Below are 24,334 nucleotides of genomic sequence, written 5' to 3'. Positions count from 1 at the left end.
CACACACCTGGCACCCCACAACTATCTACTTTTCTCACAATGCATGTGAGTCACACTGCACGTGAGCATATTAAGGTTCTGAGAAGTCTTGTTGTAAAGAAACTGGTTTTATTTTGTTTAGGCCACTATTACCTAATAAACCCATTTAATCATCCAATCCTATTGTGGCAGAATTTATATCCTAATGGAATTGGAGTCCACAGAACACAATTGAGAAAATGTTGTTCTAGAAAAATGAGATGCCTGGGATATGACACGAATGACACATGTTCTTTATGAATAATACTCTAGGAGAAAATGTACTGACCTTGGTGACAGTGGACTGAGCTTTTTAGCTGTGTGACCTTAGACACACTTAATTTGTCTGAATCTCAGTGTATCCATCTGAAATTGGGGCTGTAGGTATCTTCTTCCCACAATGGAATAAAGCACCATATAATGTCCGGTTCCAGGAATCACTCATATATACAAACTTATACAAATACCCACATACAATAACTACTGATTATGCTGAGAAAGAAAAACCTGGGAACTCCGTCACTGTTACTTACACAATATCAGAACAACTGATTAATTCAAATAGCCCTGATCAATTCTGAAGGAATAAAATAGACCTCAGAGACTGAGGGGCATCGCTAACTAAGGCCAGCTTCCACCCCAGAAGCATTTGTAAGAAACTTGTTAGATTAGCTTTTGTGTCTTGTAAGTACATTAGCCTTTCTGGAAAGGGTTCACAGAAATTTCACTATTCTGAGCAAAACCAGAGAAAATTCATTCTAACCATATGCATTTACCAAGGAGAAAAATCACATCTTTCTGAGTGATGAGGGAAACATAATCAAACTTGCATTTTGGTGATAGTAAAGCTTAATGGCTCTTCTATAACTCATACAGTATCAGTGACTCTTGGCCATATTTTAGAGGATTTTCTTTGCAAAAGGCAGTAATTTGAAAAATTAAATCACGTTTGACATGCCCTCAATATAGTGTTACTGATATTGAAAAACAGTATCAAAATAGAACAGAAAACCCAAAATAACTTTTACTACCCACTGGAATGTAACAGATGGAAACGAGGCTTACAAAAATGATCTACCCTGAAAAACTATCTGATCTAAAATGCTGGGTGTCGTTTTTCCTCATCTCCAGTTAAAACCATTCACCTCTATTGATTTCCCATGAAAATGTTGTCATCATAATACATTTTAGTTTTAGCCAAACACAATCTATTTTAAAGAATTTCTGTTATCCTTTCTTCTCAGACATGGAAAGCATGAGGAGACTAGTTATAAGAACCTTCACTAAGGTTAACAATTTTAAAATCACTCTCTTTGGACCAACTTTGCAATCTTGGAGGGATATTTTTGGCCCTTGCCGTTTTATACATTTAAAAAGTGCGAGAGACAAAAAAAACAGGCAATTCTTAAAAAGATATGTTCTTCCGGTTCCTTCTCTCTCTAAGCGCTCTGAGAGAGACGGGGGTAGATGTTTATGTTGCTACTAAACTGAAGGGAGCACTATTTCTTCTTTTCTTTTGTGAGCAATAAGAGTTGTACATTCTTTCTAAGAAAAACAAAAAACAAGGGACCTAACGAAACTGAGCAGTGTTACTGTATTTTTTAAAAATATTTTCATAGACTCATTTTCAGGTTATTAAGTGTAAAAGAAACAGATATCCCTCTTTTTTAAAGTAGTTAAAACATCGATGATTTGTATTATCAATTTTTAGAAGTAATTTCCTAGTAAGCTTGTGGCATTAGAAACTACTAGAAGAATTTTTCTTTAGTGAAATTAGTTGGAACATTTATTAATGAACATAACAAATATTTTTCCAGAATTAAATATGAACCGTGACTACGTGTTTAAAAAAACACGTATGAATATTCTGGAAGAGTGGATGACTTCCCAGCTTTTGCTCTCGTTGTTCCCTTTACTCTATTCCCCACCGCATCCAGTTATGGGTTGCACGTGTGATTTGCAAAGGGAGTGCTCAGCTGGCTTGTTTCCATTCATCATGTGGTCAGTGAATCTAACAGACATTTTCTAGCCACACTTGAGCTGTGCCCACCGCCAGCTGGTCCTCCAGGTTTATGCCTACTTCCTTGAAAGCCTTCACAGACATGACCCTAAATTCCCCAGGCTGACGCTCACTTAACCAGGATAACTTAGAAGCCTAGCTTTATCAAGTTCAATTTGTCCTTACTTCAGCCTCTCAGAAGGGGAGAAGAGAACTTTGGGCCAAGCTCTGTGATCTCACGACTCCCCACAATTCCATGAAGTAAGCACATTACTCCCACTTATAGGTGAGAAATCCAAAGCCCTGGCAGGTTCTATCACTTTCCCAAAGTCACTACCGAGAAGTAGAGAAACAAAGATTCACCTTGCGTTGCCTATCTACAAAGACTATATTCTTTTCATTATATCACATAATTCCATATTTTGGCTTCAAAACATTCCCTACTTACCTACTTGAGGTCATTTTTAGAAGCCATAGAATGAACCCATCTTTCTTTCTTTTCTTTTTTTTTTTTTTTTAATGTCAGGTTTAGATTTAGAGCTCCTGAGTCTTTTCTTATTTAACTTTTGGTTTTTATCTTTACTGGCTTCCCAGTATTTAAAAGATGAAAGCAAACAATTATTAAATGTAGGAAGGAGCTACTTCATAAGGCTGTTCCAAAGAGGACACAATAAATCTCACACTAAAAAATAGAGAGATGAAGAAAGTAAGGGAGGGAAGCAGGAGGGAGGGAGAAAACCTAAGTAATAAATCGAAGAACAACAAAACAAACACTTCAAACTATTCTTGTATGACTCCTCACAAGAAGGTCTGTGCAATCGTCCAAACACGTCGATGACGAGGTGCAGGGAGACCTCAAAGCAGCTGGTCCATCCAACCCACTTCACTCGTAAGGTGCCCAGCTGAGTCTGACTCTTGTCTGACCAGTAGTTTAGCTTCAGAGCACAGAGAGCAGTCATCTAAGAGCACAGTGTAACAGATACAGGCACTGTGGATGATGGCACTGGGGAGAGGACTTCTTTTCATCACGGACAATTCATTTACTATCCTCAGTGATGATGGAGGGGAAATTTGAATGAATAATTGCCAACGGTGGACCCCTCAGCCGTCATTTATTTTTGGTTCTAGACTATCTTCTGGGAGTTGAGCACTTTATGATTTAATCTAGATTTGGCTAATAAGACCAAATTTGGCTTTTGCAAGTGAAGGCCTCACTCCTGGAGAAGAAGAGGAGACGTGACCAGAAGCTAGCTGGGGCCTGGCCTAAAGGTGGGGCAGGTTGGGGACTAGGTCACTAGGTCAAAGTTACCCTGACTCTTCTTTTATATATATATAATTTTTTTTTTTAATTTTAGAGAAAGAGAGAGAGGATGCAAGCAGGGAAGAGGGATGGGTGGGGGAAAAGAGAGAGAGAGAGAGAGAGAGAGAGAGAGAGAGAGAGAGAGAGAATCCTAAGCAGGCCCTTCACTTTGCATAGAGTCCAACACGGGGTTCAATCTCACGACCTTGGAATCATGACCTGCATTGAAATCAAGAGTAGGAGACGCCCCCCCCTCAAAAGAGTCGAACATCAAATCATCAAATCCTCAACCAACTGAGTCACCCAAGTGCTCCCTTTATTTTTTTCTTAAAATTTTAGAGAGAGACTGACTTCTTTTTTTATTGTTGTTTTTTTTAATGTGTATTTATTTTTGAGAGAGAGAGAGGGAAAGAGCATGAGTGGAATAGGAGCAGAAAGAGACAGAATCCGAAGCAGGCTCCAGGCTCTGAGCTGTCAGCACAGAGCCTGATGCGGGGCTCGAACTCACTAGATGGGAGATCATGACCTGAGCCGAAGTCGGACACTTAACCGACTGAACCACCCATGAGCCCCTGACTCTTCTTTTTAATTGCTGAGGGATGTTACCATGTTGGGACTTGGAGCTGACAATTTAGAATCTTCTGAGTTGCTTAACTTTCCAAATGCCCACTACCAATTGCTCTCCAAATGCAGCAAATGACATGAAAAGATATGAAGTCCGACTTCACAAGAGAAAAAGTGGCCCATATATTACAACTGCAAGCTAGAAGGGCATAAATATTCCACTGTGGAAGAATGGCAGAGTAGACAGTGTGGCATTAATGCAATTGTGAGGCTATATGAAGGAAGCAAGGAAGGAAGTGGGGGGGAAGGAGGAAAGGAAGAAAGAAAGGGGAGGAGAGGAAGAATGAAAGGGAGGGAGGGAAAGGAGGGGAGGGGAGGGGAGGGGAGGGGAGGGGAGGGGAGGGGAGGGAAGGAAGGAAGGAAGGAAGGAAGGAAGGAAGGAAGGAAGGAAGGAAGGAAGGAAGGAAGGAAGGAAAGAGGGTCTTGGGTGGCTCAGTTGGTTGAGCGTCCAACTTTAGCTCAAGTCATGATCTCATGGTTCATGAGTTTCAGAGCCCCTCATCCAGCTCGCTGCTGTTAGCTTGTGTTCTCTCTCTCAAAACTAAATAAACATTTTTAAAAAAAAGAAAGGAAAGAAAGGAGGAAAGGGAGAGAAGGAAGAAGGGCGGGAAGGGAAGGAAGAAAGAGGAATTTAAAATTCCGTGCCATATATAAAACTGCATTTGTATAAACTGTGGAAGAAAGGACTAGAATTTGTTAATAGTGCCTGAGGTTTGGGTGGCTTTTCAGTTGTCACTTTATGTTACTGTTGAGATGACGTGTTTCTGGTGGGATGCAGAACAGAGAGGACCAAGGGGGCGATGCAAGCGTGCAAACACACTGCAAGTACCCGCAGGCTTTGCTCTCACCTGTGTCCATCTCGTCCACGTTGCTGAGGAAGTCCTCTGGGGTCGTCGGGACACTGTAGCACCCTAACCCAAGGCCACTGTCGGTGCTCTGCTCCCTCGAATGATAGGGCCCCCTGGGGAGCAAAATATGGGAGAAACTTCAATGCAAGCCCACGCCAAGAAATTCCAAAATAAAACCACAGGTCACAAAAACCCTAAACTGGTGCAGTTCTGCCATTCTGTCCCGCTTTCCAGGTAATGAAGGGAGGCAGACTTTGCACCTCCCATTAATTTTAAAGCATGCACACCAATGTCAGTGAAATTAAAAGACTGTAGGCAAATAAAAGTGGCCTTTCATGGTAAATTGACACTGATTTCCTTTCTATCTCAAAATAATAAGTTGAACCATGTTCTGCAAATAGAGTATGATGGCATTTATGTAAATTTCTTAAAAAAGAAAACAATGTTCAATATTACTTATGAATGCATACATTAACAACCAAAAGGAAGTATAAAAATATGTGTGATGGATACACCAATTTCTGAATAGTGGCTACCACTAGGGAGGGAAGAAGAGAAAGAGACAGAGTTCAGTGGCGGTGGGGATGGGTTTAAATATTAACTATAATACTTAAAAAAAAAAAGATCTATGGCAGTATGGCAAATATGAGTGTTGTATACATGGGCAAATCCTGTTATTTATATTATTCTGCACATCTGCAATATTTCAAGTCAACAATTTAAACAATTTAAACATTTAAACAATTTAAAAATTCCTTTTCTTCATTATCATGAATTTAAAAATTCCTTTTCTTCATTACTTCACTTACTGTTTGTTTTCACCTCTCTCTCTGTTTTTAAAAACTTTCAGAATTGTATTTGTTTGTTTGCTACAAGCCTCTGCAAGAGCAGAAAAGACACAGGAAACAGAGAACTGCCCTTTACTTGGGTTGAAAAAGCTACAATTAAGGTTTGACTACTTCTACTCATGAACATGTTTCTGGCCAAATTATCTTTTCTTTCTGCTCACATGCTTCATATTTTAAAAACATCATCTCTTTGTTTTAATTAAATTTTTTTACTGTAAAATAGTTTTAGACCCACGTAGAAGATGTAAAAAGAGTACAGAGTTCCTGTGCACCATTCACCCAGCTTCCCCAAGGACATCTTACATAACCATAGTACAATTACCAACATCAGGAAATGGAGGGCTTCCCTCAATCCCCACCCCACACTTCAAGCTCCCCACCTTTCCCCAACATAAACAAAGACCCATTATACATTAAGACCACATAATAAAGAAAGCAAAAAGAAGTTACTCCAAAATGCTAACTTACCCATTGAGGAAAGGATCTGAGCTATTATTAGTGATGGATCTCATGTCTGGGGTCATGGCTGGCGGGTTGACAGCAGGCTGAACAGTGACTAGAGTCTCGGCTTCCATGGGGAGCTGTCTACAGAGGGCGGCTTCCTACAGAAATAGGACAGTCAGAGGGAGAGGCAAGTTATTCACTCATTTTCACGAGAATTGGAGCAAAGTGTGTTTCACATGAAAACCTTCCGCCAAACACAAAACACTTAACGTTTGTTCCCTATCAGTCAAAATCATCAGGAAATCATTACTGTTCTTTCTCTGGAGAAAGTCTTACTGGCATAAGTCACTTTCTGACATCTACAAAGTTAATGAGAAGGTCCGCGACTATCTACCTCAGGACACTTCTGTAACAACTGTCCCACCCATCCAGTTATTTAAATACTCAAATCATATAAAGGCGTCGAGACACTTTCTCAGAGACAAGGCTATTTTTATGCCAGATGCTCAGACCAAATCTAAGTCAATCAAAGCAACTGAACTCCTTTGATCTAGCAGGTACAGTCTGGTCTTTGCCACAGAGTCAGGCTCTACATCAAATCGTATCTGCATCAACCAGGAGAGCAAAACAACCAGTTAAAAAGTTTGTTAGTCGGTCAGTGTTTCTATTTGACTAATCATTCTGTTGACCTGATTAAAATGACTGAAGGTTGCGGAACCATGCGGAGCCAAACCCAATCTCACTAACAACAAACTGATAGCATATGGATTTCATTACCAAAAATTAGAATGCTAGAATTATTTTTTTCTTAAGCTGGCATTACTTTGCCAAAAGAAGTCAATCCAAAAGGTTATGAATTTGACTGCAATTACTTTCTCCGGGTAAAACCTCCAGGGAGTCTCTCTCACTTTGACAACCATGAGCAGACATCAAATTCCTTTCAAATTTGCTGCTCTTTCCAGAGAAGAATACTTTTATATGTTTATACTCGCATCCAAAACCAAAGTTCGGCCCTTCCTATATTTATGCCTATCAGTTTCCCACTTTCCAGCCTGAAGTCATTGGTCTTACCATCTCTCAAACCCCAAAACCATGGCTACAATGGCAAACAGAATATTTAGGCCATCTAAATTACGGTATCTTTGTTAGATCTCTTCCAGCCCTAACATGCTATGATTTTAGAGAGTAACTGCTGTCTAGACAAGTCTAGTGAAGTCATCGGCAATAAAAACTTTCGGTTACTAGAGTTCATTGTACTGTTACGGGGAGTTATGGTAGCGTGACTCTTATAAAACATGAGACACCTGATTGATAAGAAACTGCATTGTTAATTTGTATTGAAATAAACACCCTGGCTAGAAAGGGCCTCTGGCTCACTTCTGTTCTGGTTGCAAATAACCAGAATACTTAACAAATTTTCTCCAGTAATCCAAAAAAAGCAAACCAAAAAAAAAAAAAAAAAAAAGGAAGTTAAAAAAAGGTTTTTTTAATGTTTATTTATTTTTGAGAGAAACACAAGAGTGCAAATGGGGGAGAGGCAGGTAGAGGGAGACACAGAATCCAAAGCAGGCTCCGGGCTCTGAGCTGTTAAGACTGAGCCCAACGTGGGGATTGAACCCACAAACTGCAAGATCATCACCTGAGCTGAAGTTGGACGCTTAACCAACTGAGCCACCCAGGTGCCCCAAATGGACTTTTTTTTTTTTAAGGTTGATTTTAGTTCATAATTCCAATCTTGGAAGTACTTTCTGAATAGATCTAGAAAAATTAAGTTGTTTTCTGATAGTTGTTTTTACATTGTAGGAAATGTGCATTAGAAAACTTATTCTCCAACCAAAGCTTACCGAGGACCTCATAGAGAACCTGAACCTGAACCTGGTGTGAGAAGACCAGAGTCCACCATGCACACTCATACACACAAACCAGTCTGAAAACATCTAGTCAATGATAAGATTTCTACTTCTTTGATTTTTTAATTTTTTTAACTTTTCTTTTTAACGTGTGTTTATTTTTGAGAGAGGGAGAGAGAATGGGGGAGGTGCAGACAGAGGGGGAGACAGAAGATCTGAAGCTGGCTTTGCACTGACGGCAGAGAGCCCAACTCAGGGCTTGAACTCACAAACTGTGAGATCATGACCTGAGCCGAAGTCAGACGTTTAACTGACTAAGTTACCCAGGCACCCCTCTAGTGTTTTATAAACTGTGAATGCAGAGATCCTGTGGTCAATAAACTTCACGACATAAAAAATCAACTTTAACTAGCACATTCTATTTTCTAACCATTCTAAATAAATGTGGGGTTTACCCTTAAATGGTATGCTTTTGAACATACAAGTTGAAGAGACTGCTGCATTTCCTTATATCTGACAAAATTTTTTCACCATACATCTTTTGTTTAATTTTATCTATTTATTTTGGGAGAAGAGATAGGTCGTGGGAGGGGCAGAGAGAGAAAGAAACAGAGAATCCTAAGCAGGCTGGGCACGCTCAGTGCGGAGCCCAACGCAGGGCTCGAACTCACAAACCGTGAGATCACGACCTGAGGCAAAATCAAGAGTCGGAAGCTTAACCGACTGAGCCACCCAGGCGCCCCTCTCACCATGTGTCTTAAGAATACTGGTTGAATTTCCAATACCAATGTGGTCTGAATTTAAATACAATAAGAATTATTTGTGGAACTTTACTGGATAAAAAATATACACGTACATAATACATATGAACTATTTGTCTTCTATAATGACATGAAAGTAAAATGTTTAAATTAAAAGAAAAACTATCAAAAACTAGCTATAAAATATATAAATTAAGCTTTCCTCTTCATTTAAATTATTGCTGGCATATTTCAAATAGATACAATATAAATTTTTACAAGACCGCTTGTGTGTGATTAAATACATAAATAAAATTCAAAAAGACTATAATAACCAAAGTTGAAATAACCTATACTATATTGGGGAAAACGTTTCACTGTGCCATCTGCCAATTCACATCTGTTCCCCCTATTTTAAATTAAAGATAATTAAAGTTCCATTCCTCAGCATCGTCATTTCCCCAACTATTTTGAAGGCTTGACCCCATGTCATCAAAAGAGGCAATGCTATGTTCTGTCTGTAGGGGGCTCACATTATCATTTTCCACCTTCAAATGACTGACAAATGAGAAAGAGTACAGAAAGCGTGTTGAATGTACCTGAATAATAACTTTGAGACATCAATCATACTTGACTGAGTTAGAAAGTTATTATAGGGGGCAATACTCTTTCCAAGATTATTCTTGGATTACAAATCATTCCACACAGCAGTCAAATAAGATCATGTTGGGCCCCTGCTCTACACCCTTCTGGATGGTGCCCCACAAAGCCCAATGTGCCAGCCCTGTCTGCTTCTCCTCCTGTGTCTCTGACATGCTCCCCTCACTCACTCCCTTCCCAGTGCTCCTCCCACTGCCATCATCTGTACCATGTGTTCCCTCTACTTGGAACGTGCTCCTCGGATCTTCCCAAAGTTCATATGTCATCTACTATCTGCCTCCTACAAATGCTACCTCTTCAGAGACTGCATGAAAGTTTCTTCATAGCAACTTAAGTATTTCTTTTTTTTTAAATGTTTTTTCTACGTTTATTTATTTTGAGAGACAGAGCATGAGCAGGGGAGGGGCAGAGAGAGAGGGAGACACAGAATCTGAAGCAGGCTCCACGCTCTGAGCTGTCAGCACAGAGCCCAACTCGAGGCTTGAACTCAAGAAACATGAGATTCTGACCTGAGCCAAAGTCAGATGCTCAACTGACTAAGACACACAGGTGCCCCACAACTTAACTATTTCTCTGATCTTTCCCATTAGAATGTTAGAAAACTCCATGAGAGAAGGTATCTAATTTGTCATGTTCACAACTATATCCTCACTGCCTGGAACAGTCTAGGCCTATAGTAGGTACTCAATAAGTATTTAATGAATACTCAATAAGTTCAATAAGGTACTCAATAAGTTCAATGAATAAATGAAAAATATTACTAGACTTCAAATGGGAATATTTTAAATTGTGATTAGTAATAAAAGAAAAAATACACTAAGAACATTCAATTCTCATCTTCTATCACAAATATGAGTGAAATAACGCCCTATGTATACATCTCTCAACTAGCCAGGCACAAACTCCATCCTTGTGTGATGATCCCACTGCTCTCTTTCCTGCTCCTAAGACAGAAGATAAGCTGGAGGGCAGAGTGGTCAGAAGCAGGAATTCTGAGGCCAGGTGCTTGGATGTGAACCTTGGCTCTGCTGTCTCCCAGCCAGTTAACCTCTCTGTTCCTCATTTGGAAAGAGAGGATAATGACAGCTTCTACCCACACAAGATCATTTAATAAATGTTAACTAAGTAATATTATTATTACCTCATGTTCTGTATCCAATCCCAGAAAACAAAAGCAAAAATAAAAACAATCTCAGAAACCACAGTATTGTGTGGAACTGATCCACACTGAGTGGTTTGACATTTCTTCCCGGTCAACTTTCACCTTGGAAGGATTAAACCCGAGTGAAATTCATCATGATGAGTCAGCAAAGCTAAGAAAACAATTTTCTTTCTTTCCTTCCTTCCTTCCTTCCTTCCTTCCTTCCTTCCTTCCTTCCTCCCTCCCTCCCTCCCTCCCTCCTTCCCTCCCTCTTTTAAATAAGGAGAGGTCTGTAAACTTCTTTATATAACATAAATAGTTTTTAATATACACGGAGAATAGCGAGAAGTTTCACTTCACTTAATTATGTAAGTTCCATATTTAGAATTTTTAAAAGTCTACCTTTTTTTTGAATGAAAATATTTTCCTATTTCTGCTCATGAATTAAAGGAGGAAAAAAGAGCAGTACAAACCCCAAAGTTTGGAAATAAAAGGACTAACATCACTAAGAGGTCCACATCCAAACAAGGGAGGATTTATTTAAAAAAAAAAAAAAATTAGGTATAAAATTAAATCCCAGACTCAGTATGATTTTGGCTGCCACATGACATCTGCTGTCCTACATGCCTGACTTTGGTTTGACCAAGAAGCAGCAGTCAAGACTGACGAAGGTAAAATAGCTAAACCACAGACAGAAGTGGTGGCAGCGGAGTAAGCAAACGGATGTGGAAACAGAGGCTCAGTCAGCCAAGGTTGGTCTAGGCCTAGACTCAGGCCACCAACTCAGAGAGTGGGTGTGGCAGCTGCTTTAGCCTGAGCTGAAGCCCCAGCTCCCCCTAGTCCAGGCAGGAGAACAAAGGCTAGGCTGGAGGCACATCTGAGCTTCTTGGTCTCACTCTCACCTCCCATTTCCACTCCAGTCCAGTAGGTATATGCACACATGCCTTCCCAGGTACCCCCACCCTGTCCTCTCGGACAAGTCTTCCGTTTCCTAGACTCCTCGTACTTCGGGTCCCTCTTCACTTAGTTCTATCTCCCCCACCCTTTGAGGTTCTGTTGTTCCATCTTTTCCAGAATGCCTTCCCTGACCACCAGCAAGCCACCAGCTTCCCCTCTCCTGGCCCTGGACTTCTGAATACACGTATCCAGCTGGGATCTGAAACCCCACATCTCACAATGCACTCCTCATCTGGCCCCAAAGCAGCACTTCCTGGCTGACTTTAAGCCTTCACCTAAAGCTAACACCACCTATCCCAGCTCAAAATCCAAGTCCACCAACTCCCTCAGCCCCCATAGAAATTCATTCATTTGTACCTGTATTTATTTTTTTAAAAAAAATACAACAGAAGCTACCAGGTGCCCAGGTACTGTTCTTGGCAGCAGGGATACAACAATGAGCACAGGCCAGTGCCCTACCTCGCAAAGGATTCTAGAGAGGGAGAAAGAGGTGGACAAGGGCCAAGCCTTGTGGGTTCTATCTCCTTGATATCTCCATACTCCAAACCTCCTTTCCATTTCAAGTAGCAAATCAGCACTGCTTCTCTAGATATTCCAAAAGACCTTCCTACCTCCAGTCAACCTCCACATGCAAGGCTACATCCAGGTCTCTGTTTTATACTTTGCAAAGAGTGACCGGAGGAGAAAACTCAGGCTGGAAGGGGTCTGGGTCTCATGACTTACGAAGAAGCAAGGCTCTCAAGCTATCATGGACTATCACGTGGAAGAAGGAAGATTCCTTCCACCACAGATTTGATGCAGATCTGATGAAGGGCTTTCCAGCTAATAGTCTTGTTGAGTGGTGGGATTGGCTCTTCTCAATTCTCTGGGCTACTAGCCACTGGAATTCTCAAGCAGTTGATGAGGGTTAAATGCTATCAGACATGTCCAGAGCTTGGCACAAGAGAGAAAGTGTCCCTGGAATTGGAAAGACTGCAGTTCAAATCCCAGCTTGGCTACTCCCTACCTATAACATCTTGGGCTAAATTCTTAATCTTTCTTGACAGTTTATTCATCTGGGGGGAAAAAAGACTGCTTATAAAAGAGTCATCTTGCAGGGCTGTTAAAAAGATTTAAAAGCACATTTATAAAGAACCTGGCCCACTGAGGCAGTCAACAGAATAAGTTACTGATAGTGTTACACGTTTGAGGAGGCAGAGATGTTGGCCAACTCTTGCATATCACTTACTATGTGCGGAGCTCTGTTCTGGGCACTTTAGCATTTCATCCTCAGGACAACCCAACTGTCTCCATTTTACAGATGAGAAAACTGAGGCTTGGAGAAGTTAAGCAACCTTCCCAAGATGTATCTCCAGAGTCTGTTTTTGTATCCACCACACTGACAGTGTATGGCAGAGAAAGAAAAACCAAGGGTTGAGGTCAGGAGACCTCCACGTTTTAGCTCTTTCACCTACTGGCTGTGGGACGTAGGCAAGTTATTTCATTTCTCTGAGCCTATTTTCCCAGCTAAAAAATGGAAATACCAACCCCCTTCCTTTAGGCAGTTTAGAGGAGGACTGGATGAAACAGCTTGTTTATCTGTCCTGAACACAGTTTCCCTCCCTGAACTGGACATATTTTATGCTCCTTTTCAACGTATATGGGTGGAGCTAGTGTCCTGGGAATTCACAACACATCAAGTTGTAAGTTCAGATTTTAAAGGCCAGTTTCAGAAAGATCTGGAAAGCTGCCCTTAGTAACCCCACCCCTACCCTTCTCTACCACAACTTTATTTTTCTCTATCCAAGCTGAGGGTGGAAAGCCTGTTGCAAAATAAGGGCCTGAGAATCTCATTCAGAGTTTGTGGTTGTTCATCCAGGTCCCTGAGATGAATAATTATAAGTGGGTTAAAAAAAAAAAAAAACGCACACACACACACACACAACAACAACAACAACAACAACAACAAACTCCTTTCCTAGCAGCTGGGGAAGGGGGTGGGTGTAAAACAGAGTGAGGGATGTGAAAGACAAATGCTGATTTGTAAGTTGAAGATGTCCCGGGAAGCAAACCTCAAAGCTCCTTTCCTTCCAGCTCCCCACTGGCCTACAGCTTGCCTGTGGAATAAATCAACAGAGGAGGTGAGAAAGTAAACAGCAGTTGAAAGCATCCTGCAGCCCTGTCCATCCTTGGATGAGGGCATGCCTGCAGCCAGCCAGCTCCTGCCCTCACTGGAATGTACTTCAAAGAGAAACAAATGACAATAACCCCTTCTGAGGGCGCTCTGTTTGATTCTAGCGTGTGTGGCCAGGGATTCTACAAAACTGGAAGATTGGCTTGTTTTAATTATAAAGGGTGGGGTGAGTAGAAACAAATGAAAAAATAAAATAAAATAAAGACAATATTTTGAAATCCTAACATTAAAATAGTTACTCTGGTACAGAAGAGTTGCTGTCTCTGCCAAAACCCTAAGGGACTTGAGGGAGAATGCTGAATTATTTACCTTCTTTAGAGGAAAAAAAAATTTTCCCAATGTAAATTTCTTTTTAACTCTATGCCAAGAGATTCTAGAAATTCATTGTCACATTTCCTGGAGCCTCCCTTTTTCAAATACCTCATCATACATTCTCAGCTGCCAGACTGCCGCTATGAAAGAACAGTCGAAACTCTCACACTTTGGGGAAAACATTTGTTGAGTCCATTGATTACCATGGCCTGTTTGCTAATCTTTCCATTCAGTATGTATACAACTATCTTGTGTTATTCTATAATCTCTGTTGCTCCTTAGAATCATATTAAGGAAAGCATTACAATTTAGATATTCTCTCTTCACTAAGAAAAAAAAAAAAACAAAAAAACAACAACTGCTGAATGGATTTTGAAATGGTCTATTTCTTCATACCCTGGTGATCTTATTAAGATCAGAAGTATGAAGCTGTGTTTTTCCTTTGTGCAAGCTTGGTGACCCTCTATTTTAAACATGTGTTCAGTTTATACCGTTTTTTAAAAAGGGTCCTTGTAAAAAGAATTGATATTATTTCTCAACAACATAGGAGCACCGAGACATTTTAGAAAACGGAGTGTTTGCTGGGACTTGTAGACAAACGAAAACACTGACAGAAGTTAGAATTGAAGCTCTCTAGAAAGGAGGGACCACGTCTGTGTGCTCACTGACGTGCACAGCACCTGGAGCGTTTGTTGAACAAATGAATGAATGAACTTAAGTAGCTCGGCTATCATAGGTAGATTTACATATTGGTTGGACAACAGTCGACCCTGAAACCTAATTCTATGAAATGCTTTTCGAAAAGTTAAATTATACCTTCTGAAGGAAAGACTCTTTATGAAACAGCCACCATTTATGCTTCACGACCTGCCATCATATGACACTTTTTAACCTCTCTACATAGCTATTCTTCACATGACAAAAACCAGACTTCAGATCCTTCTCTCAGAGCAACGCTGCTCAGGGCCGGGTGTGTCCCTCCTGGGCCCACAGTCAGGAATGGCTGCTCGAGGCCGGCCAGCTGGCCAGCCAGACCCAGTAGTGGCTGTCAGGCCTAACAGAAATCTGTGAGACCTGCCAGAAGAATTCCAAAAGAGGCCTCCCGCCCAAACCCTCTGTCCCCATCCCCGTTGCCCTGGCAACGAGAGACCAGGCTTAGTCAGCAGTTTTGTTTGACAAGCTACATTCTCCCGTCCACGGAGCTCCAATTATGAGACAGACAAGGGTAAAAGCACAGCTGAATTCGTCTAGGAATAATAATGGTTTCTCAACAAGACAGGCCCTGAGAAGGGACAAGGGGGAGCGAAGGCTTCTCCACTTAAGAATCTTCCAGGGGGCTGACAGGAAGCCCTTGAGGTTAAAATCTTCAAGGCAGAAGGCCCCCCCCAGCTTCATATTTAAAAGAATAATACACATGAAAAGAAATACTCTGCTTAGATAAAGTCATGACTCTGTTTTCATGTCAAGGGATTGTTCTTCTCGATGAGTAAATAGTGACTGAGAGGCCTGTTTCTCAATTTCTTACCAGTTACCAAAATTTTCCATTTCATCGGGTAAAGTTGCAAACATGCCCTTTATGATACTGAGCAACTACTGTGATTTTTAAGCTGTAACAGAATATTCTACAGTTATTGAGGGCATGTGTGGTTCACGGTATTTTGAAAATTATGTCCAGCCCCGTTGTGGAAAGGATCCCAGGCAGCTTACAATACATACAACCAAAGTCACGGCACAACTTCCATGGCTGATACACAATAAATAAATGACTTCCCGATATATTAAGAAGAAGAGATAACAAAATGGGAGTATGACATGCTACCAATTTTGTTTTAAAAAAACACAGCATACACACAGATACATACAAAGACTGGAGAGGAATCACCAGCATCTTCACAGCCACCCTCTCAAAGTAAGAGTATGAGTGATTCTTATGTTCTTGTTGTTGAGTATTTTAAACATTGTTTTACAATGAATGTGTTTTGTCTTTCTTGTATGATGATTTCACTTTATTATTATTTTAATTATATATAGTAAAATTCACTCTGTGGTAGGCACTTCTTTTTTTATTTTTTATTTATTTTATTTATTTATTTTTGAGAGAGAGAGGAGGGTGCAAGTAAGCAAGGGACAGAGAAAGAGAGAGAGAGAGAGAGAGAGAGAGAGAGAGAGAGAGAGAGAAGCGGGGCTCACCAGAAGTGGGGTTCGTGTTTTACCCGAAGCGGGGCACAAACTCACCCAAAGCTGGGCTCGAGATCACCGGATGTGGGACTCAAACTCACGAACTGTGAGATAATGACCTGAGCTGCAGTCAGATGCTTAACAATTGATCCACCCAGGGGCCCTGCGGTGTACATTTCTGAGTTTTGACAAATCCATGGGGTTGTGAAATAGCTACCCCAATCAAGCTACAGAACTGTGCCACCAGCTCCAAAATTCCCTGGTGTTGCCCCTTTGCAGGCAGCCCCCCAACCCCCAACCCTGGCAACCACTTCCATTCTCTGTTCCTATAGTTTTGCCTTTGTCCAGAATGTCATATAAATGGAGTCATATAGTGTATGTTCCTTTTTTGGACCCGCCTCTCTCACTTAGTGCATGCTTTCTTTCATCTCAATCAGAAAAAAAACCCTAGTCAATTATATCTTTAATAAATTAAAAACATTATATTTTTCTCATTAAAAAGAAAAAAAATGTCACAAACTGAATTCAAATTTATTTTTTAACAATAGGAAGATACTGGGAAGCACAGCTTCAACTGAGATTGCTTTCTTTTCTAGAGTTGCCATTTTGCTCATCAACTTGAAGCTGCCTCTTCTTGTTTGGGAAACTTCGCAAAATAAAACTCTCATGATCATGGACAAGAGAGAATGTCTGTCACAAAAATTCACTCTCCACAATGTGTGTGATACATGCCTGTTGAAAGCAGGGTAACATTCACTTTCCTACTATGACTGTGTGCCACAGACCTGGCTGGGATTCCCCTGTGCTTTTTTGGGGCACCCCTTAGCTTGGAGCACCTGCCAACATTCCAAGATAACTCATCAGTTATCGGATACAAGAAGTTCAACTGTTGCTATAGCAGCCAAGGCAAACTGTAGGGGCCATTTTTAATGAAACTCTCCTACTTTAGAAGATTCCTGGGGCGCTGGGGTGGTTCCGTCGGTTGAACATATGACTTCGGCTCAAGTCATGAACTCACAGTTCATGGGTTCAAGTCCCATGTTAGGCTCTGTGCTGACAGCTCAGAGCCTGGAGCCTGCTTCAGATTCTGTGTCTCCGTCTCTGTGCCTGCCCCTTCCCCACTCATGCACGCTCACATTTCGTCGCTCAAAATTAAATAAATGTTAAAAAAAAATGTAAAAGAAAGAACGAAAAAGGAAAGAAGAAAGAGGAAAGGGGCCTCTCTCTTGGAAATTCTCTCGTGATGAATGCAGGTAGGTCAAGGCTGCCTGAAGCGCAAGGCCCCCAAGAAGTCAGCCTGTACAGCTCGTGCCCTTGGGGAAGCAAGAGGAGAGCCACGCTCATTACAAACTGCCCAGGGAGCAAAGACTATTCAGACAGTTGTTGACTACCAAGGGCACGGCAGTGGGACAGGATGAACAACTGGAAGTCTACAGATAATCTTCAGCCCTCATCAGGACCACCATTTCCTCTATCCTTATTCCTGTTTTCTACCAAATTCTAAAAGGCAGCTAAACAGGTGAGCCAAGTATCACCTCTATTGACAGTCCATTTCCCTGTCCTTGCCCTGGCCTAAGTGCAAATAGTGAGGCAGAAAAATCACCAAAAAAAAAAAAAAAAAAAAGAAGGAAGAGGAGGAGAAGAAGTAAAGAAAACCCAAGATGATAGACATAATCCACACCTGAACAATGAGGCATCTTGGCAAGTGCCCCAGAAAACTATCAGAGAACACTCCAGCACTTTATTGTATGGCCTTAAACAGAATCTTTGACACTGAGTAGCAGGCTGCCTCTGGATGGGAGTGGGGAGACCTTCCACAATTAAAACGTTTCTTCAGGCCTTTTTTCCTATATTCCATAATGAAAATAAAAAGACATCAGAACCATCCATTCCATCTCCTTTCCTCCTCCTAACTACAACACACACACACACACACACACACGCGCGCGCGCAGTGTGAACTATGTGAGCCTCCATGAGCAAATCTGGACGTTTCTCCCCACTGTGCTGTACAGGAGAATTGCACAATATGATGCAGCAAAATGCTCCTAGTCCCACAGCCTCAAGGGATCAGTATTTAATGAACTTGGTTGGCATTTCTGTAATACGAACCATCAATACTACGTTCTGGTTCAAAGGCACCTATGGTTGGAATAAAGGAAACAACTTGGGGCACTCTTTCCCACCCCTTTGCAGAAATACTTTCTGTGGGAAAGAAAGAGGTGGGGCAAGAGAAAGAGAAACACAGAAAGCGGCAGAAACTGAGAAACAAGCAGTTCTTTGCAGAATGGTGATAGCTTTGTGTAAGAAGAAAAAACTCACTAAAGCTTATTTAAATGTAAAACTAAGAGAAAGCTTATAAATGCTACTATAATACTGTTTAATTTGGTGTATATTATAAAATAGAAAAAATATCCCAAATGGGATTATTATCCTAAGACAAAAAAATAATACAATTACTTCCTGCTAAGAAACATGATACTGTATATCTAAAAACAGTAATAAACAACTGTTACCCTGAAATAACCATGAAAATTCAGATGTAAATCCTCAGGGAAAGAGGCACAACTGTAGTTATATTATGAAGTTGTATTCCTCAAATCCAGAGGATAGTTCTACTGAAGAACAAAACATAATTTATATTCATTGCCCTCATTTTCAAAGGCCGTGTCTAAAGAATTATTTTAATTCACCATGTTTTTAAAACTTCACACAGTATACATACTTTCATCCTGGAATTTATTTCATGATAAATACATTATTCATTTATAGATGTCAATGTATATTTTTTAAAGTCTGAGATGTAACTAAAAGAAAAAGTTGTGTTTACCATGATATCCCCACAACATTTGCAAGAAAGCTCTCTGGAACAGTTAAAACTACTCATTTCCTTAAACGAGTGAAAGGAAGCCACCCATGTATCTTGCTTCATGTGAGTCAAAAAGGAAAGTCTGAAGAATTAGAACAATAAACGGAAGCTTTCTTCCCTAAAATGTAGCCAGCAAGATTTGTGAGACCTAAAAACATAGGCTACATTAGTTTACAACACAGAAGAAATAATTCTGTTCTCACACAGACCAAGCAACCAAGGAAGCAGAAAACTGTGGGTTCCTTCAGAGATTGTCTTTTATTCATTTTCTGAAATGCTGCATTGACCCTGACCCATAGAGAACATACAGCAACATTCTATCCGCTGACTGAGTGACTGACTGACTGAATGAAGAATGAATGAATGGAGTATGGCACAAAGGTGCCTGATCAATACCCACTCTATCAGAGCCCATATGCAAACATTTTCCTTCTCATTCTCCCTCAATTTTCCCTAATTCTTTTTTATGCTCCATGGTAAACCAAAGACGGTTGCAAATTCTTTGTCATTTTGTCCATGGAACATCCCCTTCTACTATCTGCTTTAATCTAGGGCAAATCTGTGATTTCTCTGACCAAGAGCATATGGCAGAAGTGACTTGGTGACAGTTTTCAGAACCAGACCGTAAGACGTTGGCAGCTTTACTTCTTGTTTCTTGGAACATTCTCTCTGGGAGACCCACGCTGCTATGCAATATGTCCTACTAGTCAGACTGCCTTGCTAGCTAGAGATGCCATATTTAGATGCTCCAGGTTTTAGTCCCAACCAAGCCCAGTCTTCCAGCTATCTTCATCATGATGCCATGCACTTGAGTAAAGCCATCTTGGACCCTCCAGACCAACCCCCCCACCAGTTGAATAGCACTAGGCGGCCTTTGTCAACACTATGTACAGCAGAATTCTACATGCTGAGATCTGTTCAGATTCCTGACCTACAAAATTGTGGATATAACAACATGGCTATTGTTAAGCCACTGTGTTTTGGGATAATATGTTACACAGCAATAGATAATTGGAACACAGTCTTCCTTTCCTTCTAACGATTAGCAGTAGAACTCAAAGGCAGCATGCTAACACCTCTAGTCCTTGTACTCATATGTTTGGCTACAAAGACAATGCAGGTAGATGCTGGGAGAAAAAACTGGGTTCTACTCATACGGTTTGGAGTAGGCTTTGGGCCTTTAATGCTTCTAGAGAAAGATTTACCCTGAAGGCTAGCAGCCACCTACCCTCCAGCCTTGGCACCAAAGATCACAGAGCCTCCAGCAGGCACCACAGAAGGCCATACCTGCCTCATGAGCTCCTCTTGGCGCATTCTAATCCTCTCTCTCTCCATCTGGATCCTCTGAAGCCGAAGCTTCTGCTGCTGCTGCTGTTGAGTGGTCAATGCATTGGGCATGCTCATGAGCCCTGCTGGTGGATTCTGAGTAGGGTGGTTCTGCTGGCTCAGGGTAGTGGATGCCATTTGCTGTTGGTGCTGGTGATTCATCACTATAAGAGAGAACGTGCAGGAGATTAATGAACAGGGCCTATAATACCTTATCAAAAAGAGCGCATCAGAATGCTCTCTGCTTTGAAGTATAGATTCCTGAGATTCCTTCCAAAGTACTTTCTTGTTAATCATTAATGTTTAAGTAATTACTACCTTAATTCAATTCATGGAGGCTCAGATACTGGCCCTACTCCTGACTCAATTAACTCAGCATTTGTGCCCTGTTAAAAATTATTTCACACCTTCCCCGTGTCTAGAGCGTATTTTAAGCCTTTAAGAACATAGTGGTCAAAAGTAAATTCCACAAATGGTTACCACAACATATGATTTAATTTTCAGTAGGACATCTGGGTGTGTGTGCACTTTCTCAGACAAGCTCCATGCTTACAGCAGAGCTAGGAAGGACATGAGATTACAGATACACAATGGTGGACAATAATATCTAGGATGGATGAGTTATTCACAAGCAAAGACGTAAAACAAAGTGCCTAGACTAGGGACCTACACAGAAGCAGGAGACTACTGATGCTTTGTTCACAAAGGGTACCCCCGGGGGCACCTGGGTGGCTCAGCTGGTTGAGCGTCCAACTTTGGCTCAGATTATGATCTCATGATTTGTGAGTTCGAGCCCTGCATCAGGCTCTGTCCAGACAGCTCAGAGCCTGGAGCCCACTTTGGATTCTGTGTCCCCCTCTCCTACCCTGTGTCTCACTCTCTCTCCCAAAAATAAAGAAACATTAAAAAAATGAAAAAAATAATTTTAAAATCCTTCAATAAATTCTATAATTGGCATTCCCACATACAAAAAAAGTATTTTTAAAAAGTGCTAGTTTTTCTTAAAACAATTTACCAGTTAAATGTGCTTAACTTCTGCCTAGGCAATGTCCTATAATAAAGAAAACCATGCTTTTGGTTTCTATTTGCTCTTAGATTAGAAACCAAAACAACATAGAGTTTTATATACTTCATTTCTGAGGAAAAACTCCTGATTTTTGCTACATTTGGGATCACTATCTTTAAAAAAGAAAATTATTGGTATCTTTAAGTTTATTCATTTATTTTGAGAAAGAGAGAGTGTGAGTGAGCAGGGGAGGGGCAGAGAGGGGGTGGAGAGAGAGAGAGAGAGAGAGAGAGAGAGAGAGAGAGAGAGAGAGAGAGAGAAATTCCAAGCAAGTTCCATGTTGTCAGTGCAGAGCCTGATGCAGGGCTCAAACTCATGAGCCGTTGAGATCATGACCTGATCTGAGATCAAGAGTCGGATGCTTAACCAGCTGAGCCACCCAGGTGCCTAGACATATTTTGTTTAAACTCTAAAGGTTAAATATTTTAGGTCTTTGGTTTGCTATATGGACATCACATAGAAACATATTTTATAACTAACTTTTCTTAAATGAATTTTAAAGTAGCCTAATCAACCATATATTAAATGTATATGCAGACCCCTCACACACACACACACACACACACACACACACACACACACACTTGAAAGATACCAACACAGATTTTCTGGAGACAAATTGGTTTCCTCATGCAACAATTAATTCCACGGCAGGAACTTCCTCCGGATGGGGGTAGAGGTAGGGTAAAAACATTCTTTTTTTAAAAATTTATTTATAACCCACTCAAATCTTTATTGCATTTCCTGTGTGCCAGGCACTGGGCTTGTCGTTGGATAAATAGCTCCTGCCCTCACAGGAATTAACAGGCTGTTGGAAGGAATGTGTGAAGAAATGAGGTGAATTTATATGTGGAGCTGTGGAATGCTAGTGTTCGACTTTGTCAGGATTCTTAGAAATTATCTAGTCCATCGCTTTAGTTTGTAGAAGAGATTGAAACCTAGGAGAGGTAAAGGGCTGTGCTCTGGTTAGCAGCAGGTAGAACCAGAGTCAACGTGGAGGCCTCCTGATGTCCTGTCTTACCTGATCTTCCAAACATCCTTGGCCACCCTCTGCCACACCTTACAGTGAAGAACAGTAACAGCTGCTTGAAACTGAGGACAGCCTGCTAACCACGGTTTGCCTTCAATAGCAAGCAAGTTCCCACTGAAACAGCAGGGTCATCAACACAGGGCCCTGGGCCCAGAGCTGTCTGCGTTACAAACGGGAAGGGTTTGAGGAAGGTCCGGAAAGGTGGACAACTGTCTGCTGATGAGGACAGGAGCTAACGAGCTCCTGAAGGGGAGGTAAGGATGCTTGTGGAGTACTCTGCCTAATCAGGTGCAGGCTTTCCTTTCTAAACTGAGCTCACCATAAAGAAATCTCACCTTCTGGCACCATTCCTGGCACACAGGGAAACGCAGTAAAACCGTGGGATGAATGAATGGAACCAGCTGGCAATTTCTTATGTTCTCAGTTGGAGAAGAGAAAAGAAGCACAGCCACAATGGATGCAAAATAATGGGAATGAGTGTTTCATTTCTCGAATGAAATTCTAGAAACTGTTAGAGCATTTTACAAACTCTACTAGAAGGCCTGGGTAAGGGGTCAGGGATTGTGCACACACTGTATCACAGGGGGAAAGTGCTCTTAAAATACAGATTAAAGTGAGACAAAGTCCACATATCCGGAAAGGCTTAATCCATAAGACTTCTTTCAGGCCAGAAGGAAGCTTAGATGGAAGAACAGTGATTATTTCCAGGGACAGTCATTTCTGAACTTCTGAGAAAGTATGCTCCTATTTTTTTCTGCCATAACTGCTATAGACAAAAAAGAGAATCTGTGAATTGAGTATTTCCAATCAGAAATCCCCAGACTAGGAGAAAGAAGGTTAAAAAAGCTAGGTTGTTGGTTGGCAGTACAGAGGTTATTAATTTTTAAAAGTGTCTGGGGTCCGGTAAGTTAATGATAGGACATTGGAGCGAGGCCATCTTCAGTGATTCGGGAAAACTGCCCTGTCAGTGTTCAAAGACTGCCCCGAGTTCATTCACAATGGACTGTTTCTCAACTGCACACAGAACCAAAGGCTGCTCAGCAGATTTTATTAGCGTCTGCCTCCTTATCTGGGGGAGGTGAAGACTTGGGAGAGCTCTTCGAGAACCACACCCTGGCTCGTCTTCCAAACACCAGACCTCACAGAGACATCAATAGGGAGGAACGGGGGAGATGTTGCTTTCTTCCACTTAATTTAGATTTGATTATGCAGACTACACATCTCCAGTTATTAACTATAGTGACGGGACAAGAGGGGAACTTAGACAAGAGTTTGTTTTCAAGGTCAAGCACACACACCAACAGGATTGTGTATGAGAAGATTCACCACAGTACTGTCTATCATAGCAAAAGACTAAAAATTCTATCCACCAAAGGGAGATGATGATCCATCTATTCAGAGGAATTCTACAGAACTATTCCAGAGAATGAGGGAGTTCTGTGGGTACTTAAATGAACAACATAGAGGAAACACTGTTCCGAGGGGGGAAGAAATTGAAGGGATAGAACTATATGCATGAGCATGCTATTACTTGCAGTTAGAAAGGGAGAGCCTGTTTTTTAAAATGTTTATTTATTTTTGAGAGAGAGAGAGAGAGAGAGAGAGAGACAGGGTGCACATGGGGGACAGGCAGAGAGAGGGAACAAAGAATCCGAAGCAGGCTGCAGGCTCTGAGCTGTCAGCACAGAGTCCGGCACGGGGCTCAAACTTGTGAACCGCAAGATCATGACCTGAGCCAAAGTCGGACGCTTAACCGACTGAGCCACCCCTAGAGAGCATATTATACATACACAGCAAATCTCTCTAGGAGGATACACAAGAGACTGGTGGGTGCCTCTGGAGAGGAAAACAAGGGTCAGAGTTGGGAGGAGATCTTCTTTTTCTTCCTCTGTACCATTTTGTAGTTTTCCTATGTGCATTTATTACTTATATAAAACAAAAAAATATAAAAG

The 24,334-nt window shown here is 41.2% G+C and overlaps 1 protein-coding gene across 1 annotated transcript in view; it reads right to left on the bottom strand.

The window, feature by feature from the left end:
* Positions 1–24,334, bottom strand: part of WWTR1 (WW domain containing transcription regulator 1) — a 134,519-nt gene that overhangs the window by 5,006 nt on the left and 105,179 nt on the right. The window contains exons 4-6 of the mRNA XM_027061617.2: positions 20,248–20,450; positions 6,106–6,239; positions 4,790–4,902 (exon numbers count right to left, since the gene is read on the bottom strand). Coding sequence (XP_026917418.1) covers positions 4,790–4,902; positions 6,106–6,239; positions 20,248–20,450 — 450 coding nt within the window. The remainder of the gene's footprint in view (positions 1–4,789; positions 4,903–6,105; positions 6,240–20,247; positions 20,451–24,334) is intronic.

The sequence above is a fragment of the Acinonyx jubatus genome, chromosome C2 (genome assembly GCF_027475565.1).
Source record: "Acinonyx jubatus isolate Ajub_Pintada_27869175 chromosome C2, VMU_Ajub_asm_v1.0, whole genome shotgun sequence".
In the NCBI taxonomy this organism is placed as follows: Eukaryota; Metazoa; Chordata; class Mammalia; order Carnivora; family Felidae; genus Acinonyx; species Acinonyx jubatus.
Note: the sequence above shows the minus strand (reverse complement) of the source record. Positions and strands in the feature narration are given on the sequence as shown.